Raw genomic sequence first — 16,932 nt, 5'->3', positions numbered from 1 at the left:
CAAAAATTAGCCAGGCGTGGTAGCGCGCGCCTGTAGTTCCAGTTACTTGGAAGGCTGAGGCGGGATCGCCAGAGCCCAGCAGGTCGAGACTGCGGTGGCCGGGAGCAGCCACTGCACTTCAGTCTGGGCGTCAGAGTGAGACTCCAACTCAAAAAAATAAAAATAAATAAAAATAAATAAAAAATAAAATAAAATTTAAAAATCAGTTTTACTGAACTATAACTTACAAATAATAAACTGCATGCTTTGCAAGTGTACAATTCTAGGAGCTGACAGATGTATACAGTTTGTAACCGCTGCCACATCAAGGTAAAGAACAGTCCTATCACCACAAAAAGTTCCCTCAGACCACTTTGCAATCAGTTGTTCTCCCCATCCTCTCACACTGTCTCCAGCCCTGGCAACCATTGATCTATTTCCTATCCCTGTAATTTTGTCTTTTTTTACAATACCTATATCATAATAAATAGAATCATGCAGTATGTAACCTCATGTCACTCTTCTTCCACTTAGAGTAATGCTTTTGTGATTCATCCATGCTGCATGTATCAGTTTGTTTCCCTTTTTTTTTTTAATTGATTCAGGCTCTCACCCTGTCACCCAGGCTGGAGTGCGGTAGCACCATCATGGCTCACCACAGCCTTGGCCTTCTGAGCTCAGATGATCCTTCCATCTCAGACTCCCAAGTAGCTTGGACTACAGGTGCATGCCACCATGTCTAGCTAATTTTTATATATTTTTTGTAGATATGAGGTCTTGCTGTGTTGCCTAGGTCGATCTCTAAATCTTGGCCTCAAGCATTCCTCCCACCTCGGCATCCCAAAATGCTAAGATTACAGGTGTGAGTCACCATGCCCGATTAATTGGTTTCCTTTTATTACTGAGTAGTATTTCATTATGGATGCACCATTAGTATGTTTTCCAGTCACCCATTGCTGCATATTTGGGTTGTTTCCAGTTATTTACTATTTTGAGTAACATTGCTGCGAACGTTTGTTTAAGTCTTTGTGGAAACATGTTTTTATTGGGTAAATACCGCAGAATTAAAACTACTAAGTCATTTTAAGGTATATTTTAGCTTAATAAGTGATACCAAACTCTTTTCTAAAATGGCTGCTATATCTTACATTACCATCAGGAATGAATGTATGTGAGTTCTAGTTGCTTCTTGTGCTCACCGACACTTCAATACTTGGTATTGTCAGTCTTTTTAAGTTTATTCTAGTGGGTTTATAGCACTATCTTACTGTGGTTTTAATTTTTGTTTTCCTAGTGACTAGTGGTATTGATTATTGTTTTTATTGCTTATTGACCATTCATATATCTTCTTTGGAAGAAGAAGATATATGAATGCCTACCTTTTTTGGTTATTGTCTTCCAGTTTGTGGCTTATCTTTTTATTTCCTTATAAGATGTCTTTAGACGAGCAGAAGTTTTAAATTCTGTTTTTTGAGTTTTGTTCTGTAGTCTGTGCTTTTTACATCCTAAGATATCTTTTCATATACCATGAAAGAGTTTCTCCTATGTGCTTTTCTAGAAATTTATAGTTTTAGCTTTTAGTCTGTGATCCATTTTGAGTTAATTTTATGATGTCAATTTAAAGGTTATGGTTTTTTGAAGTCTCTCTTTTTTTTTTTTTTTTAAAACATAGGCTCTTCAGTTTTTCTAGCACTATTTCTGAAAAAATCATTTTTTCCTCTGTTAAATTACCTTGGAACCTTGGTTGGAAATCATTTGACTATGGTGTTTGAGTCTCTTTCTAGACTTTCTATTCTGTTCTTATTAATCAATAGTGTCTTAATTGCTGTAGCTTAATAGTAAATCTTGCCTGGCTCGGTGGCTCAGCCTGTAATCCCATGCCTTTGGGAGGCTGAGGTGAGTGGATTGCCTGAGCCCGCGGGTTTGAGACCCATCTGGGAAGCGAGACCTCAACTCTACAATAAATCACAAAATCAGCCGGGCGTGGTAGCGCATGCCTGTAATTCTGGCTACTTGGAAGGCTGAGGCGGAAGGATCACCGGAGCCCAGCAGGTGGAGGCTGCGGTGGCCGGGAGCGGCCACTGCACTCCAGTCTGGGTGACAGAGTGAGACTCCAACTCAGAAATAAATAAAAAATAAAAATAAATAAAAATTAAAAAAAAAAAAGTTAAATCTTAATAAGGTAGAGTGAGTCCTCCAACTTTTTTTTCCCCGCAAAGTTGTTTTGGTTATTTTCAACTTTCATGAAAATTTAAGTAGAGCAATCGGCTTGTCAATGTCTATGAAAAGTTTGACAGGATTTCAATTTGGATTTCTTTTTATTTAGATCAGTTTGGAGAGAATTGGCATGTTTACAGTATTGTGTCTTCCGACTCATAAACATGGTGTAACTGTCCATTTATTTGGATATTTAACTTTTCTCAATATTGCTTCATAATTTATATCTAGAAGTCTTTCTTGCATAGTTTGTTAAATTTATACCCAAATATTTTATGTTTAATGGTACTTTTCTTTCATATTAATTTTCAGTTGTTGTTCACTTACAGAGTTTATTTTTATATATTAACTTTGTTTTCTGTGGTCTTCATAAACTTAGTTATTCTAATAACTTATTAATAAATCATTTAGGATTATTGTAGACCCATGGCTTGGGAAACTTTTCTGTAAAGTGCTTTGTGAGTCATATGGTCTCCATCACAACTTTTCAATTCTACTTTTGTAGCATGAGAGTGGCAGTAGACAGTAAATACATAACTGAATGAGCATAGTTATGTTCTAATCAATCTTTATAGTTACTGAAATTTAATAAAATGTTATTCAAGATTTTTTTAACCATATAAATACAGTGCAAAAGTTATTCTCAGCTTGCAGACAGTACAAAATCAGGTTGAAGACAGAGCTGTATTTTGGACCACCAACTGTAGCTTGCTGGCCCGTGTTGTAGACAGTCATGTCATCTGTAAATAAAGACAGTTGTTTCTTCTCTTCTAATCGTTATCTTTTATTTCTTTTGAGATGCTTTTAAACAGCTAGGCCAGTACACTAAAAGATTCAAGTAATGATTTTCTATATATTTTGAATCTCTTAGAGATACCTCTCCCCCTTGCACCAATTTTTTTTTTCTTTATTGTAGAGATGTGGGCTCAGGCAATCCTCTCACCTCGGCCTCCCAAAGTGCTGGGATTATAGGTGTGAGCCACCATGCCTGGTCCCTCACCTAATTTTTTAAGACAAAACTTAATGTTTTTGGACTTCTGAACGTCTTATGGACTAAAATCCAACGTTTCTCTCTTTTTAAAAATTTTCTTTTTATTTTTTGTAGAGGCAGGGTCTCACTATGTTGCCCAGGCTAATCTCGAACCCCAGGATGCAAACGATCTTCCTGCTTTGGCCCCTTAAAGTGCTAGAATTACAGGCATGAGCCACCATGCCCAGGTGAAATTTCCAAACCTGTCTTTATACTGATCATGTGTTTACAATAGCCAACTGCTGTGCCCATCAGTCTCTTTTTTTCCTAAAATGTGGAGAATAGGCTGGTCACAGTGGCTCACGCACATAATCTCAGCACTTTGGGAGGCAGAGGCGAGAGGATTGCCTGAGCCTAGGGATTTGAGACCATCCTGGGCAACTTGGCAAGACCTCCTCTCTTCAAAAAACTAGCTGGGTGTGGTGGTGTGTGTCTGTAGTTCCAGCTACTTGGAAGGTTGAAGTAGAAGAATTACTTGAGTCCAGCAAGTTGAGGCATGGTGGCCATGAGCGTGCCACAGCACTGCATCCTGGGCAACAGAATGAGACTCTAAGTCAAAAAAAAAAAAAAAAAAATGTGAGCAGTAATAGTACAACCTCAAAGTTGCAAGTTCATATACATGAAGAGTTAGAACAGTGCCTGGCTCATGGTGAGTACTATATAGAATTAGCAGTATAATATATAATATTATCTATAGCTATTCAAGTAATTTTAATCATGACTGATTTTTCATTCATTTTCTTCTTGTTGAGACTTCTAAAAGCTAACTTGAATACTCAGACACCAAAATTAAAATTTGAAGTTGTATACTGGGAAGTATATCATGTAGTAGAGATCCAGGTTATGGCAGAGTTCCTGAGCTGAAAAGATTACAGAGTGGTTGAGGAGACATAGGACAAAGGTACCAAAGGGTGTGGCAAGTGAGTGGTGGTAGGTACCACATGAGTAAGGTGATCAGACAAGAAGCGCTCTCCACAAGGTGTGTGGGGAAAGCCTTGTGGAGAAGTAAGCTCTTGAATTAGTCTTTATTGGAAGAGACAGGAAGAGTTGAGGGACCATCTCCTTGCAGAAGGGACTTGAGCAAAGGGTCAGGTTTGTGGTGTGTACCAGAAGTGAGCACCACACTGGAAGTGTTGGGAGGGAGGGAAGGTGGTTAGAAGGAGGGCCTTAATTGCTGAGATGAGAAATTTGCTCCTTTTTTAAAAAAATCTACTCCGATCATGGCTATTGCTCAGAGGATACAGTTCTTGTATGTTTACTCATAAGATGGCAAGACTTTTGATCTAACCCTCTTGGGGTGTTTGATCTCTTTAAACATGCTTTCTACTTTTTACTCCAGTGTTTTTTTTTTTTTTTTGCAAGGACTGTCTTCTCTCATCATTCATGGTTATGTTAAAATTGCATTGTCCATGAAACAGACTAGCTCACAGTGGTTTCACACTGACTATTCTGAGGACCAGGATTGAATTGCTGATGTGAAATTGAGGTTTTATGATTTTCCTTGAAGAGTCTTACCTGTTGATTTTGGAAAAGATTCAAGGAGCTGGCTTCATTGGGGAAGAGGAAAGCACTTCCCACTCCCCCAAAGCACTGACTTTATAGCTGCGTAAGGCTTCACGTTATGATTAAAATTAAACCGTGCAAGTCAACTGGTGGCTTTTAGGAAGAATTTCTAACTAGATGTAGAAGAATTCTAATCAAAATGTGAATTCCATCTTGAATTGGAAATATTGGTAAGCCAGGGAAGGATTAAACCAGTCTCTGGGTTCAGAAAACCACCCAAGTCCTCAATTTGGGGTTGCCAAGACCCAGTCTCCTTTGGGTTGGTCAGGAGCATGGACTATGGAGCCTGGTGTCCCCACTTACTATGTGACATTGGGCACGTTAACATAAACTCAACATTGTCCTGGTCTCAGCCGTGGACATAAGTATTCTTACCTCATCATGTGTTTAGAGTGATTAAATGAGCTGAAATGTCTAAAGCACTTAGAACATTGCCTGTCACATAATAAGTGCTAGTATATTTCTAAGTGTTAGCTTTGAGAGAAAAAGACTCCAGTTTAAGTTGTTTTCTGTGTTTTTGGTTTTAGAGTTTTATGCTTATCTTTAAAAACAGAAATGAAGCAAAACCAAAGGACCTCTTTAATGGTGTGACTGGATAAGACAAAGATCCCTGAAAAGATCAGGTTGATCTTCAGGGATGCTGGCCAACCTCAAGTAGGGGTTGCACTGCCAGAGCAAACATGGCCTGGGCCTTCCACCTCCCAGAGACTCACAGAGGAAAGTGCTTGTAGTTACACCGTGTGCTTTGATATTTTAAGTCTGTTCTACACTTAGAAATAAAAGTATTTGGTTAAAGGAAACAGACTAATGTGATCTATGACTTTTGTTTAGTCTGGATAATTTTATGCCAAAAGAAGAATTTTTAACTGACTTTAAAGCACCATCTGGTGGATGCAAGATATTACTGCAGTTTTCTTTGCTTCTCTTTCCTGCCTCTCCTCCAGAGCCTGGGATTCAGTGCAGAACAAAATATATACAAAGTCCATCCTCACACCTCCAATATAGATCTTATCATTTAGTTTGAGGAGGCTGATGCACATTGATACACACATATACGTTGCTATGTAGTGAAGAAAAGTAAAGCAAAATAAGAATGGAGCACAATGGGGAAGCATAGGGTGGTCTGAGTGGCATTTAAGTGGAGGCCAGTCATTGCTGTCTGGGAGAAGAGTGTCTCAGTAGAACAACAGAGAGGCAGTGTCCCTGGCTTATTGGATAATAAGTGTGGCTACAGCATAGTGAGCAACGGCAAAGTAATAGAAGTCAAGGTCAAAGATGGGAGGCATGAGAAGGGATCATGTAGGCCATGGTAAGGGCTGGAGATGTGCTTTGAATAAGATGAGAAACCTTTGGAGGGTGCAAAGGAATAATGCGAACATCTGTTTTATAAGGATCACTCTTGCCACTGTGAGAATGGGATGTAAAATGTTGACAACTCTAGTACAGAAACCATTTAGAAAGCTACAGCAGTAGACCAGATAAGAGAGAGTGATGGCTGAGTAAAGTTGGTCATCAATTTACAGTATATGTGTATGTACTTTTTTGAGTCAGGCTCTCTGTCGCCCAGGCTAGAGTGCAGTGTCACCATCACAGCTCATCAAAGCCTCGACATCCTGGGCTCAAGAGATCCTCCACCTCAGCCTCCAAGTAGCTGGATTATAGGTGCATGCCACCACACCTGGCTGATTTGTTTTTTGTGGCAGTGAGGTCTTGCTGTGTTGCCTAGGCTGGTCTCTAACTCTTAGGCTCAAGCAGTCCCTCCACCTCAGCCTCCCAAAGTGCTGGGACTACAGGCATGAGCCACTGCATCCAGCATAGAATATATTTTGAAGGCTGCATTTATAATATTTACTGATGGCTTGGATTGTGGAAAGTTGGAAAAGGGCCAAGGACAGCTCCAAGGTTTTAGTCAGAGCATTTATTTTGAGATCAATAGTGATATGACATTTACTGATATGACATTCTAACAGAAGGATGGAGTTTCAGAAAATTCCACCAGGTCCAAGCAGATCTCTGTTTTGAAAGAGGTAAACTATTTGGTGGAGTACATATAATCTTTAAAGCTAGCGTTTGTTATTTTTAAGAGTAACTAATAATGGTAAAATAGTACCCTTTATGTAAAAGTAATCCATAAATGAAATATAGCCTTCTTGACAGGATTACAGTGAGATTTAGCCTATAAATTATAACATGAACTTGTCGTTACCTGCATCTCTTTGTTTACAGTCTGAGCTGATAGGACCTTGATACAGCATGAAAGAGTGATTAGACTATTAACATAGGCTGTGTGTCTCATGGAGGAGTGGTTTCATTCAAGGCTACACAATCACCTTAGTAATACCAGTGTCTAGGGATACCTTACTAGATCAGAGTCTTCAGGACGTGGCCTCCCTGTGTGTGCATGTTTAAAGTTTCAGGGATTCCAGTGCACCATGGGGCTTCAGAAGCACAGGTGTCCTATATGAGGCTGTTAGCCTTGTGGGTGCTGGCATGGATTCAGACTTTCCCTTGTTTGCATTTTATGTAACATAACTCTCTACTTAAATAGTTACTGTGTGCCAGCCACTATAGAAGATATAAGATGATTAAAACAGTTATCCTCTTGTGAAATATGCAAGCTTATAATTACATTGTGGCAAAGTAATGTGTAATAAATACTTAAGTAACTGAAAAGTAAGTCCTAAGAAAAAAGGGGGACAGACTAACTATTGGGGGTAGATGGGGGGGCGCTTCTCCTGAGAAGGTGACATTTGAGCTGGTTTGGGGTAATAGTTCACCAAAGATTAAAAAGGGAAGGAGATCCATACACAGACAATGATATATCCTTTCTTGTAGGAAAGAGTTTTAGCCAGAGCAGTGCTTTTATCAGTATACAAACTTGAACTGTACAGTTAAAATGTTGGAAACTCCTGAAGTAGAAATAATAAAGAGTTGCTTATTCCAGGTGACCAAGTCTGAAGGAATAAATCCATTTAGGAAATTTTAGAAAATAATCTCTAATGCATCCTGGTGAATAGTTGCTGTTGGTGTCCACATTGCTAGGAGCTTGGCAGTTAAAAAAGCACCACAATTTCAAAAATTTGAAATCATTTTTGTGTTCTTCTGCAGGTTGGTACAGGTCTTGGGCCTACACTGGAGTTTTATGCACTTGTATCTCAGGAACTACAGAGAGCTGACTTGGGTCTCTGGAGAGGTGAAGAAGTAACTCTTAGCAATCCGAAAGGTAATGTTTACCTGTGAGTTAGATAATTTGTGTTATTCAGATCAGGTGAATGGAGTCTTACAATTCATTACATATATTTAATTTCTCATGGGGGGTCATGCTTTCTGACCTTTATTTATTTTAGCCTCTGTCTTTTCATTTATCAAATAGGGAAGACCCTTCCAACTCTAGAGGACTTCATTCAGTGATCTGTTCTCCAATTTTGAGAATACTGAATTTCTTAAATATTCTTAGTTACCAGGTTTGGTTTTGTTTTCGGAAATGCTATTTAAAGTTTGGTGAATTCCTTGTGTTACAGGAAGCCAAGAAGGGACCAAGTATATTCAAAACCTCCAGGGCCTGTTTGCACTTCCCTTTGGTAGGACAGCTAAACCAGCTCATATTGCAAAGGTTAAGATGAAGTTTCGCTTCTTAGGAAAATTAATGGCCAAGGCTATCATGGATTTCAGATTGGTAAGTTTTAGGATGGTTTGTTTTTCTGCAATTTTGGTGTATAATGTTCTGGGCAGGTACCTCAGTTCTCAGCCCTTACTGCTGTATGTTAGAGCAGTGCTTTACAAACTTTAACATGAGTGTGAATTATTTGGGGATTTTGTTTACTATGTGAGTTCTGATTCATTAGGACAAGGGGTAAGCCTGTTTATTGCCCACGATTTTGAGTTTTTATACGAGCATCCCAGAGGATGCCTAGCTGCTGGGTAGTGGACCACTTGTTGAATAGCAAGGGTTCAAAGAATCAGGCAATGTTAAGGGTGGTATTAACTATATTTTTTAAAGTGTTTGACATTATCTTTTTAATTCAGTAGGAAAGCATGAACATGTGGCTAAATCTCATTACATTTCCATTAGAATGCTGTTGTGAAAACAACCCAAGTAATCCGTATTTACAGAGGTTTTAATATTTCTGAACTTTTTTGAGGTACTTTGTCAATATGCTTAACAGCATTTTCATCTGAGGCCAGATTCATGGCTTACAATTTCACTTTAACTGAGGAGTGGGCTGTTTATCAATTACTTTAATAGTTTTATTCATTTTTCTATTTTAAATATAAGTTCTTTTTTTGCTTTGGAATATTCAATAATATGGACTACAATGAAATTGAATTTACTTGGTCCAAAATTGAGTCAGATTCCTCTAAATACGTCTTGATGTTTCAGAGACCCTCATGTAAAATGTGTTACAGAGAATATGTCCATCATTGGAAAAATTCCTTTTTAGTGTTAATGATTAAATAGGATTCTTCAGTATTCTAAAGTTTTTAGAATGATCAGGGCTCCAGTTTGATATAATCAATTTCATGTCGTGAGGGAAAAAATAGTTTCTAAATATATTATTTTCTTTCTTGAGGAATACTTGACCTATTTAAATGACCTCTTGAGTGTCTGTTAGAATTGAGATAATTCTAGAAGCTCAGTGTGACAATTAAAACATTTTGCATATTCCTTTTCAGGTGGACCTTCCTCTTGGTTTACCCTTTTATAAGTGGATGCTACGGCAAGAAACTTCACTGACATCACATGATTTGTTTGACATCGACCCAGTTGTAGCCAGATCAGTGTATCACCTAGAAGATATCGTCAGACAGAAGAAAAGACTTGAACAAGATAAATCTCAGGTAGGCTTAGAAGATATAATCAAGTGGATAAATTCTTTATTTTAGAAAAATGAGGCTTTGTTTATTAACAAAACCAGTTGGTTTGTCTTTGACCCAGTTTTTTCTTTTATATGGATGTTTTATTTTAGAAGAATTTACTTAGTTTTTGTTTTTATGTTTTACTAACTGAAATATATGATTTCACAATGAGTCAGATGAGACGTACAAGAGCAGATAATGATAAACATCTCGATTACCAAATTACATATAGTTCTAAATCAAATCATAAGTATTAAGTAGATAGCATGTATTTGAGCAGATGCTATTGCCTACTGAATTCAGTAAGAATTGGAGTTAACAAAACTGTCCTCAGAAGAGATTTATTGTCAGGAAAGGTGGCTTAATTTAGGAACAATCTACTTGTTTATAGAGAGATTGCAGGAAGATGTTTTTAAAGGTCATGGTGGGCATCCGCTATTTCTTGGTAATAACACATCTCACTTTCTCTGTTACATCTCCTAGATAAGTAGATAATCTTGAGCTTTATGTTAGTACTTTATATTTTTATGTATATAGGTAACAATAGGTAAAATAATTTGACTTAATTTGAGATTATTTGTGTTTCTATATCTGCTATTAGAAGAAAACAAGGCTGTATTTTTGTGTGACACAAACCCAAATAGCTTTTATTTGGGCAGGTAACATGGACCAGTGTTAAATCAACTCTCATTTTATAAATTACATAAAGTAAGATTGGTGAATTGAGATTCTGTAGTGAGGGACAGTGTCACATCTCCTGACAAGGTGGAGAGGTGCTTATAGTAGAGAAGGATGGGGGGTTTTAGAGTTCCTTTTTATTAGAGAGCAGATGATTTGTAAGGAAATTCATTTTATCTCCCATATTAATTGATAATGGTTAACTGGTGCTTTTTGGGAAAAATAAGTTTATTTATTATGAGAGATTAGCATTTAAAGAGGCCTACTCGTCCATTCTTTCATTACAGACTCTGTGGTCTAAGGATTGTTAGGAACACTTACGTTTGTTTACACTTACCAACTTTGTAAGTTTTAAACTACTGCAGTGTTGCTTGGGATTATCTCTGAGATAAAATATTGACAAACAACAAACAAAAGAGAAGGTAAAAAGAAAGTAAAACTCATGGCCCCATTTCAAATGTCTTACATATATTAACTTACTTCCTTCTCGCAACAACCCTGTGAGATTTGGGTATTGTTGTTATCCCTATTTTCCAGATGAGAAAACCAAGGCAGACAGAGCGAGAAACCTGCCTAAGGCCACACATCTAGAGCACAGAAGAGCTGAAATTCAAACCCAGGCTGTCTACTCTAGACCCCATGCTCTTCTTACACATTATGCACACTATGCTATATATCCTTGTCTCAAATGCAGTGTGCCACCACAGTTATCATCATCAGTAGCTTCCTTTTGAGAGCTGTTCTTTTTTCCTTTATTTTTCTTTGTGTTGTCCATTTAAAAGTATAAATGGGCTGGGCACAGTGGCTCCCGCCTATAATCCCAGCACTTTGGGAGACCGGGGTAAAAGGATTACCTGAGCTTAATTTGAGGCCGGCCTGGGCAACATGATGAGACCTCGTCTCTACAATAAATGTAAAAAGAAGGGTGTTGTGGCATGTGCCTGTAGTCCCAGCTACTTGGGAGGCTGAAGCAGAAGGATCTCCTGAGCCTAGCAGGTCAAGGCTCAAGGCTACAGTGATTGTGATCACGCTACTGCACTCTAGCCTGAATGACAGAATGAGACTCTGACTCGAATGAATGAATGAAAGAAATGCATGGCACAGAATCCACACTTGATAAATTTATTTACTGTATTAACCAACTTTCAACAAGAATATGAGAAATGGTGCCTTTCTGAAATACCTCATCTTGTTCTTTTATAAAGTACAGGGATGGAACAAGTGGTCCTGGCTTGGATTCTACTTGGTAATTTAAATTCTCAAAAGAAACATGGAAAATGTGCTAAAACCTAGCTTTCGATTTAATATGTTAAGATCAGAGAAACTAACAGTGAATTTTGTTTAAACATCTCTAGGATGTACTATGTATCCTACATTCCTATTGAATGACAACATTTTGTAATGCACATCTTTACAAATGAGATATTCTCTCAAAAGCTATGGAAGAAGAGATTTTCTGTTAGCATTGTGGTTATCACCTTAATCTGGACAGTTTTGAGACCTTTCCAGTGGAGGAACATTAAAGTGAAAAACTTAATTTTTAAAAATCTTTCTGCTGAAGAATATTTCAAATGTGAAATGAAATGGCTCCCTTTAGCTGGGTGTGGTGGCGTGCACCTGTTTTTCCAGCTACTTGGAAGGCTGAGGTGGATTGATCGCCTGAGCCCAGCAGGTTGAGACTGCAGTGGCTGTGAGTGTGACACTGCACTCCAGCCTGAGCAACAGAGTGAGACTCCAACTCAAAAAAAAAAAAAAAAAAGTCCCCTTTGGGGGTCTTCAAATGAAGCACCTGAGATTGAGAGAAGCTAAAACATGGATGTTTTGCAAAGAAGTAAAATGGACATAATCCTCAAAGACTGTATTTCACCTTAAATAATCTGCCATCTCCTTGGTACTCTGAAATATCTGGAATCTTAAACAGCTTTCAGGCTGCTCTCTAAAAAATGACTGATTTTCTAATCCTAACCTTTTCTGTACCATATCTACTTATGTAGGAATTCCATACAAGGAGATATCTCTCAGTTCAGAAAGCCATTTGTCTTCTTTTTCCTATACTAGCCATCTTCATTTTTAGATGGAATTTATATTTTTATATGTTGGTCCTTGATCCTTAACCTAAGAAAATATTTTATTTAGACCTTTTATAATCTTAGGTATTTTAAAATATGAATGATAAAGACTTAAAAGTATGAGTGATAAAGACTGCATTTGTCTATAGAGAGTGTCTTGACTTTTCTTAGGGCTTTCTGGATACCTTGTTTTCATCACAGTGTTCCTGGATGGATATAAATTTGTTATGCCTGGGAGGCCTGCAGTCGTTGAGTGAAGCTTCTTTAGACTTTAGAACTTTGGAGGGTAAAAAGTTAATTACCATCACTACATAGTACATTATTTGTATTTACAATTTCCCCATTGTATTTGCTCAATATTTGCTATGTACTTAGTCTAATCTTGATGTATCTAATCTTGATGTATTATAAGAATTTATGAGAAGTTTGTCTGGTTTTATAGTCCACACACTTAAAATGAACTATTAATGTACTTTCGGTGAACCCTGACTTGCGTATGCTTAAATTGAGCACAGCATCTTATAGTAGAGGAACATGCAAGTGATCTTGTTTTCTCTTACCTCCTTTGTGATCTAAGTGCTTTGTTCATATGTAGATTATGACGAAAAAAGAAGCTAATAGCTAAAAGAATCCATCAACTTTATTATGATATCTTTTATTTTTATCAAACTGAGTGAATTATTGTGCTTGACACCCTCCCTTTCTTATTTTATTTTTTAGACCAAAGAGAGTCTACAATATGCATTAGAAACCCTGACTATGAACGGCTGTTCAGTTGAAGATCTAGGACTGGATTTTACTCTGCCGGGGTTTCCCAACATTGAACTGAAGAAAGGAGGGAAGGATATACCAGTCACTATCCACAATTTAGAGGAGTATCTAAGGGTACGTAGCAGTGCATCTCTTGGGGGGGCAGGCCAGGCTGGCTGTGAGGATGGAGGACTTTGCTTGTTTGTACTTATCTTCTGCCTGTACAGACTGTAGCTTGAGACCTTCCTCATCCCTAGGACCACTTCATGAAAGCCACTTTTTTAGGTTCTGTTTGCTTTTGAGTGAACATACCAGATATTTCTTGTTGGTCTTGTATAACTTTGATCTATCCTCAAGCTTAAATGCTAACACCACGTTTTCTTGGTTTAAGGAAAAAATAAGTGAAAAGGAACCATCACTTGTGTTCTCACTAAACCACGTTTTTGCCTTCAAGCCCATGGCTTGACAGAATGGCCTCCAGGATATATGCACACTTATGTTTTGATGTGGCCTTTCAAATTGTTGATTTATGGTGCTTAACTACACTTGCTAAATTGACGGAAAATAATTTTATATTTGAATGCAAATTATGTTTTAAATTACAGCCTATTGCCAGTGTTTGAAAAGTTTCTTTTGGTTTATTCCTGACATTGGGTAGAAAGAGCATTGGATTTAGGCCAGAATGTTCACCTACACCTAGACCTGACTCTTCCACTAACTGGTTGTGGGACTGTAGCTAAAGCCTCTGAAAAACTTTAGCTCCAGAGAGAGAAAAGATAGATTAAATAATATCCAGGATTTCCTTTTACCCAGCACTTCTGTGAGTCATTCCTCTTAGCAATCAGTGGGACTGTCTTCTCATCCTCTTTATTTTACTAACTTTGTGAAAGCTGTTCTTTCAGGTTACTAGCAAATAATGAGTTAACATCCAGATTAAGGTTCTCTAAAACTAATTTGTAATAATGCTTATATAATTCTATCAACAAAATACTAATGTTTTCATTTTTATCTGAAAATATTCTCTGTTTCTGTACCCAGTGGGTTAGCCAGAGTCATTGATGACTAGATAATTTTGGACCAGTAAGAGTTCCTTTCTCTTACCCTTCAATTTCATATGACTGCATTTCCAGGCTTTGCCTGCTTCTAAGAGGAGGCACACACTACAGAAAGGTTGGGTTCTACAAACTTAACAGGATTTAGAACTAAGCATTTCACATTAAAAATTGAAAACGCTTAACAGTTGCTAATTGTGCATCTTGAAACATTATCTTTAATTCTCAATAAATTTTATCCTCTTGGGAAATTCTCATTTGTTTCTCATCTGGTAAGGTGATATCGCTCTGTACTGTAGGAGTTTTGCATAAGTCAATTTTTAAAACACTAAATATAAATGCACGTGGCATTTTTTACATTTTCTCACTGACCAGTTTACAAATTAGACATTGACCTTTTACTCATGCAGTTTTCTAGGAGATATTTTAAAGACTTAATGACATTTTTTTTTTATGATAAGGTGATCTAGAAGAGAGTTTCACTATGCTTTGGCACATATTAAATAGTAAAGAAGTTTGAAATCTTGTCACAGTTTTTTAAAAACTTTTCTTTTTGCAGCTGGTTATATTCTGGGCACTAAATGAAGGCGTCTCTAGGCAATTTGATTCATTCAGAGATGGTTTTGAATCAGTCTTCCCACTCAGTCATCTTCAATACTTCTACCCGGAGGAAGTAAGTAGCTTATGTCTAAAAGAAACGGTCATTTCTAGTTCCATAACTGTAATTATCTTAGTGGAATGATTCCATGCTATCTATTCAAAGTCTCCATTGTTGAAAAAAAACAAAAAAGGTGGGGAGTCGCTTAGGAGCAGGGGATAGATGTTTGGGAAAGATAAAGAAATTTCCTGAACAAGAAAGAATGTTAAATAGTGTTCCCTCTTAAGTAGAGGGTTGGGAGTCCACAGCTGATGGAGTAAGCATAGCATCTTTGTCAACTGAGAACCTTGATGCCAGTGCCACTCAGTGGCAGTTAGAAACACTCTGCTGTTTCTATACTGCTATAGATGTGAAGTGACACTCAGGAGGCTTTACTTTTTTTGGTATCTAAACTTCCTGGATTAAATGAGATATTGTTTCATAATCCTTGAAGTGTTAAGGAAATGTTGCAAATATCTAATTGTGAAATACAAGGAATGATTCTGAGAATGAAAAAAATGAATTTATATGCATGGTTTTATCCAGCCATTTTTACTTGAAGTGCAACAAGAATCTCAAAGAACTCCTCACTGGTAGTCAGATGTCATAGAAAGGACCCAGATTTTGTTAGGTTCCGTTGGAAAGCTGCTTGTTTAATTTTTGAATAATAATTCTTGTTAGTTTTTTCAAGTCCACAGTCATTATCGACTGAATGTGGAAATCTTTGAATGAATGACTTTGAATAGCATTTTGATCTCAATTATTTTTATATCCACTTTGATTTACTACTTATTCAAGAATGTTGTATGCTTGGTACTTTTAGGCACTATATGTCACCTGAAATTGAAGGTAGCAAGTGTTGCCTGTGGAAGTGAATCCTGGTCTTTACTTAACTATATAACCGTATTCATATTACTGTATCTGATAGGACTGTTTCATCTGTAAAATTGGGATAACCCCTATATTTCAAGATAACGAAAATTAAACAGATACATTAGGTACTGAATAGTGAGTGATACATAGCAGATACTAAATTTCATTTGCCCCAAAGTGGATTTTCCCAAAGTATAAAGTCTTCCACAAACGGGTAGTTAGCTGGAGAAAAAAATGGTTTAATTTGAAACTGATGTTAGATTTTCTAAGGACATAAAAGCATTTCTTTGCTGTCTAATATTGATTCTGTAGTCTAGTTTCGTCTTCATACAAACAGCATAGGGCATAGACATGTCTCTCTTTACAAAGTGTAAAGACTACTCATTACTGTATCTTAGTTCATCTTGCTTTTCCCACTTTTGTCTCCAGTTTTCTATCTCTTGGTTTCCGTTATTGTATACTTTTGTGTTTCTGTATATCAGGATTTATAAAATCTCCCTGATTAGATGAAGATTATCTGTTTAAAGCTTCTAAGTAATGAGAAGTTTGGAAAACTGATATCAAGGATCTGTATCAGGTATATTTTGTTGGAGATTAAAGGTTCTTCTAGAACCTAGTCCTTGCAAACGTACCTACTCTAGTGTACAAATAAAAAGCAAATGGAATCTGTAGATATATTCGAAGAGCACACTTTATGAAATGGTCCCAAGCAGAAGGTTTTGGTACTGAAACTGATAGTTTTATTTGGTACGCATAGATCTTTATTTTCACTCAGGCACATGTTTCCATAGTCATTCTTAACCCTTGTTTAAACTCACAGTTGGATCAGCTCCTGTGTGGCAGTAAAGCAGACACTTGGGATGCAAAGACATTGATGGAATGCTGCAGGCCTGATCACGGTTATACTCACGACAGGTAAAAACTGGAATCTGTTTATATACCTAACCCTGAGTTGTACCCATCTTTAAAATAAAAGCAATAAATAAATAAATAAAAAGAATTGGGATCTTCCAGTTTTTCAAAAATTTGGGGGAGAGCGGTGTAAATTACAATAAATTTGAGGAGGGTCATTAAAAAATTTATCTACCTGTTAAAGGATGCTTACTGATATTTTCACTTTATTTCTCAAGACTGCAATTTTAAGCCGGGCTTGGTGGCTCAGCCTGTAATCCCAGGGCTTTGGGAGGCCGAGGTGAGTGGATTGCCTGAGCCCACGGGTTCGAGACA

The 16,932-nt window shown here is 37.3% G+C and overlaps 1 protein-coding gene across 22 annotated transcripts in view; it reads left to right on the top strand.

Moving 5' to 3' along the window:
- Positions 1–16,932, top strand: part of TRIP12 (thyroid hormone receptor interactor 12) — a 163,043-nt gene that overhangs the window by 140,513 nt on the left and 5,598 nt on the right. For all 22 annotated transcript variants that reach the window (XM_021715041.1, XM_021715047.1, XM_021715046.1 and 19 more), the window contains 6 exons: positions 7,898–8,012; positions 8,311–8,465; positions 9,464–9,628; positions 13,114–13,278; positions 14,755–14,868; positions 16,526–16,620. In XM_021715041.1, the coding sequence (XP_021570716.1) occupies positions 7,898–8,012; positions 8,311–8,465; positions 9,464–9,628; positions 13,114–13,278; positions 14,755–14,868; positions 16,526–16,620 (809 nt within the window). The remainder of the gene's footprint in view (positions 1–7,897; positions 8,013–8,310; positions 8,466–9,463; positions 9,629–13,113; positions 13,279–14,754; positions 14,869–16,525; positions 16,621–16,932) is intronic.

Source organism: Carlito syrichta, unplaced genomic scaffold (genome assembly GCF_000164805.1).
Source record: "Carlito syrichta isolate Samal-C Ts95f unplaced genomic scaffold, Tarsius_syrichta-2.0.1 Scaffold306578, whole genome shotgun sequence".
Lineage (NCBI taxonomy): Eukaryota > Metazoa > Chordata > Mammalia > Primates > Tarsiidae > Carlito > Carlito syrichta.
The sequence above is the reverse complement of the archived record's forward strand: the minus strand, read 5'-3'. Positions and strand labels throughout refer to the sequence as shown.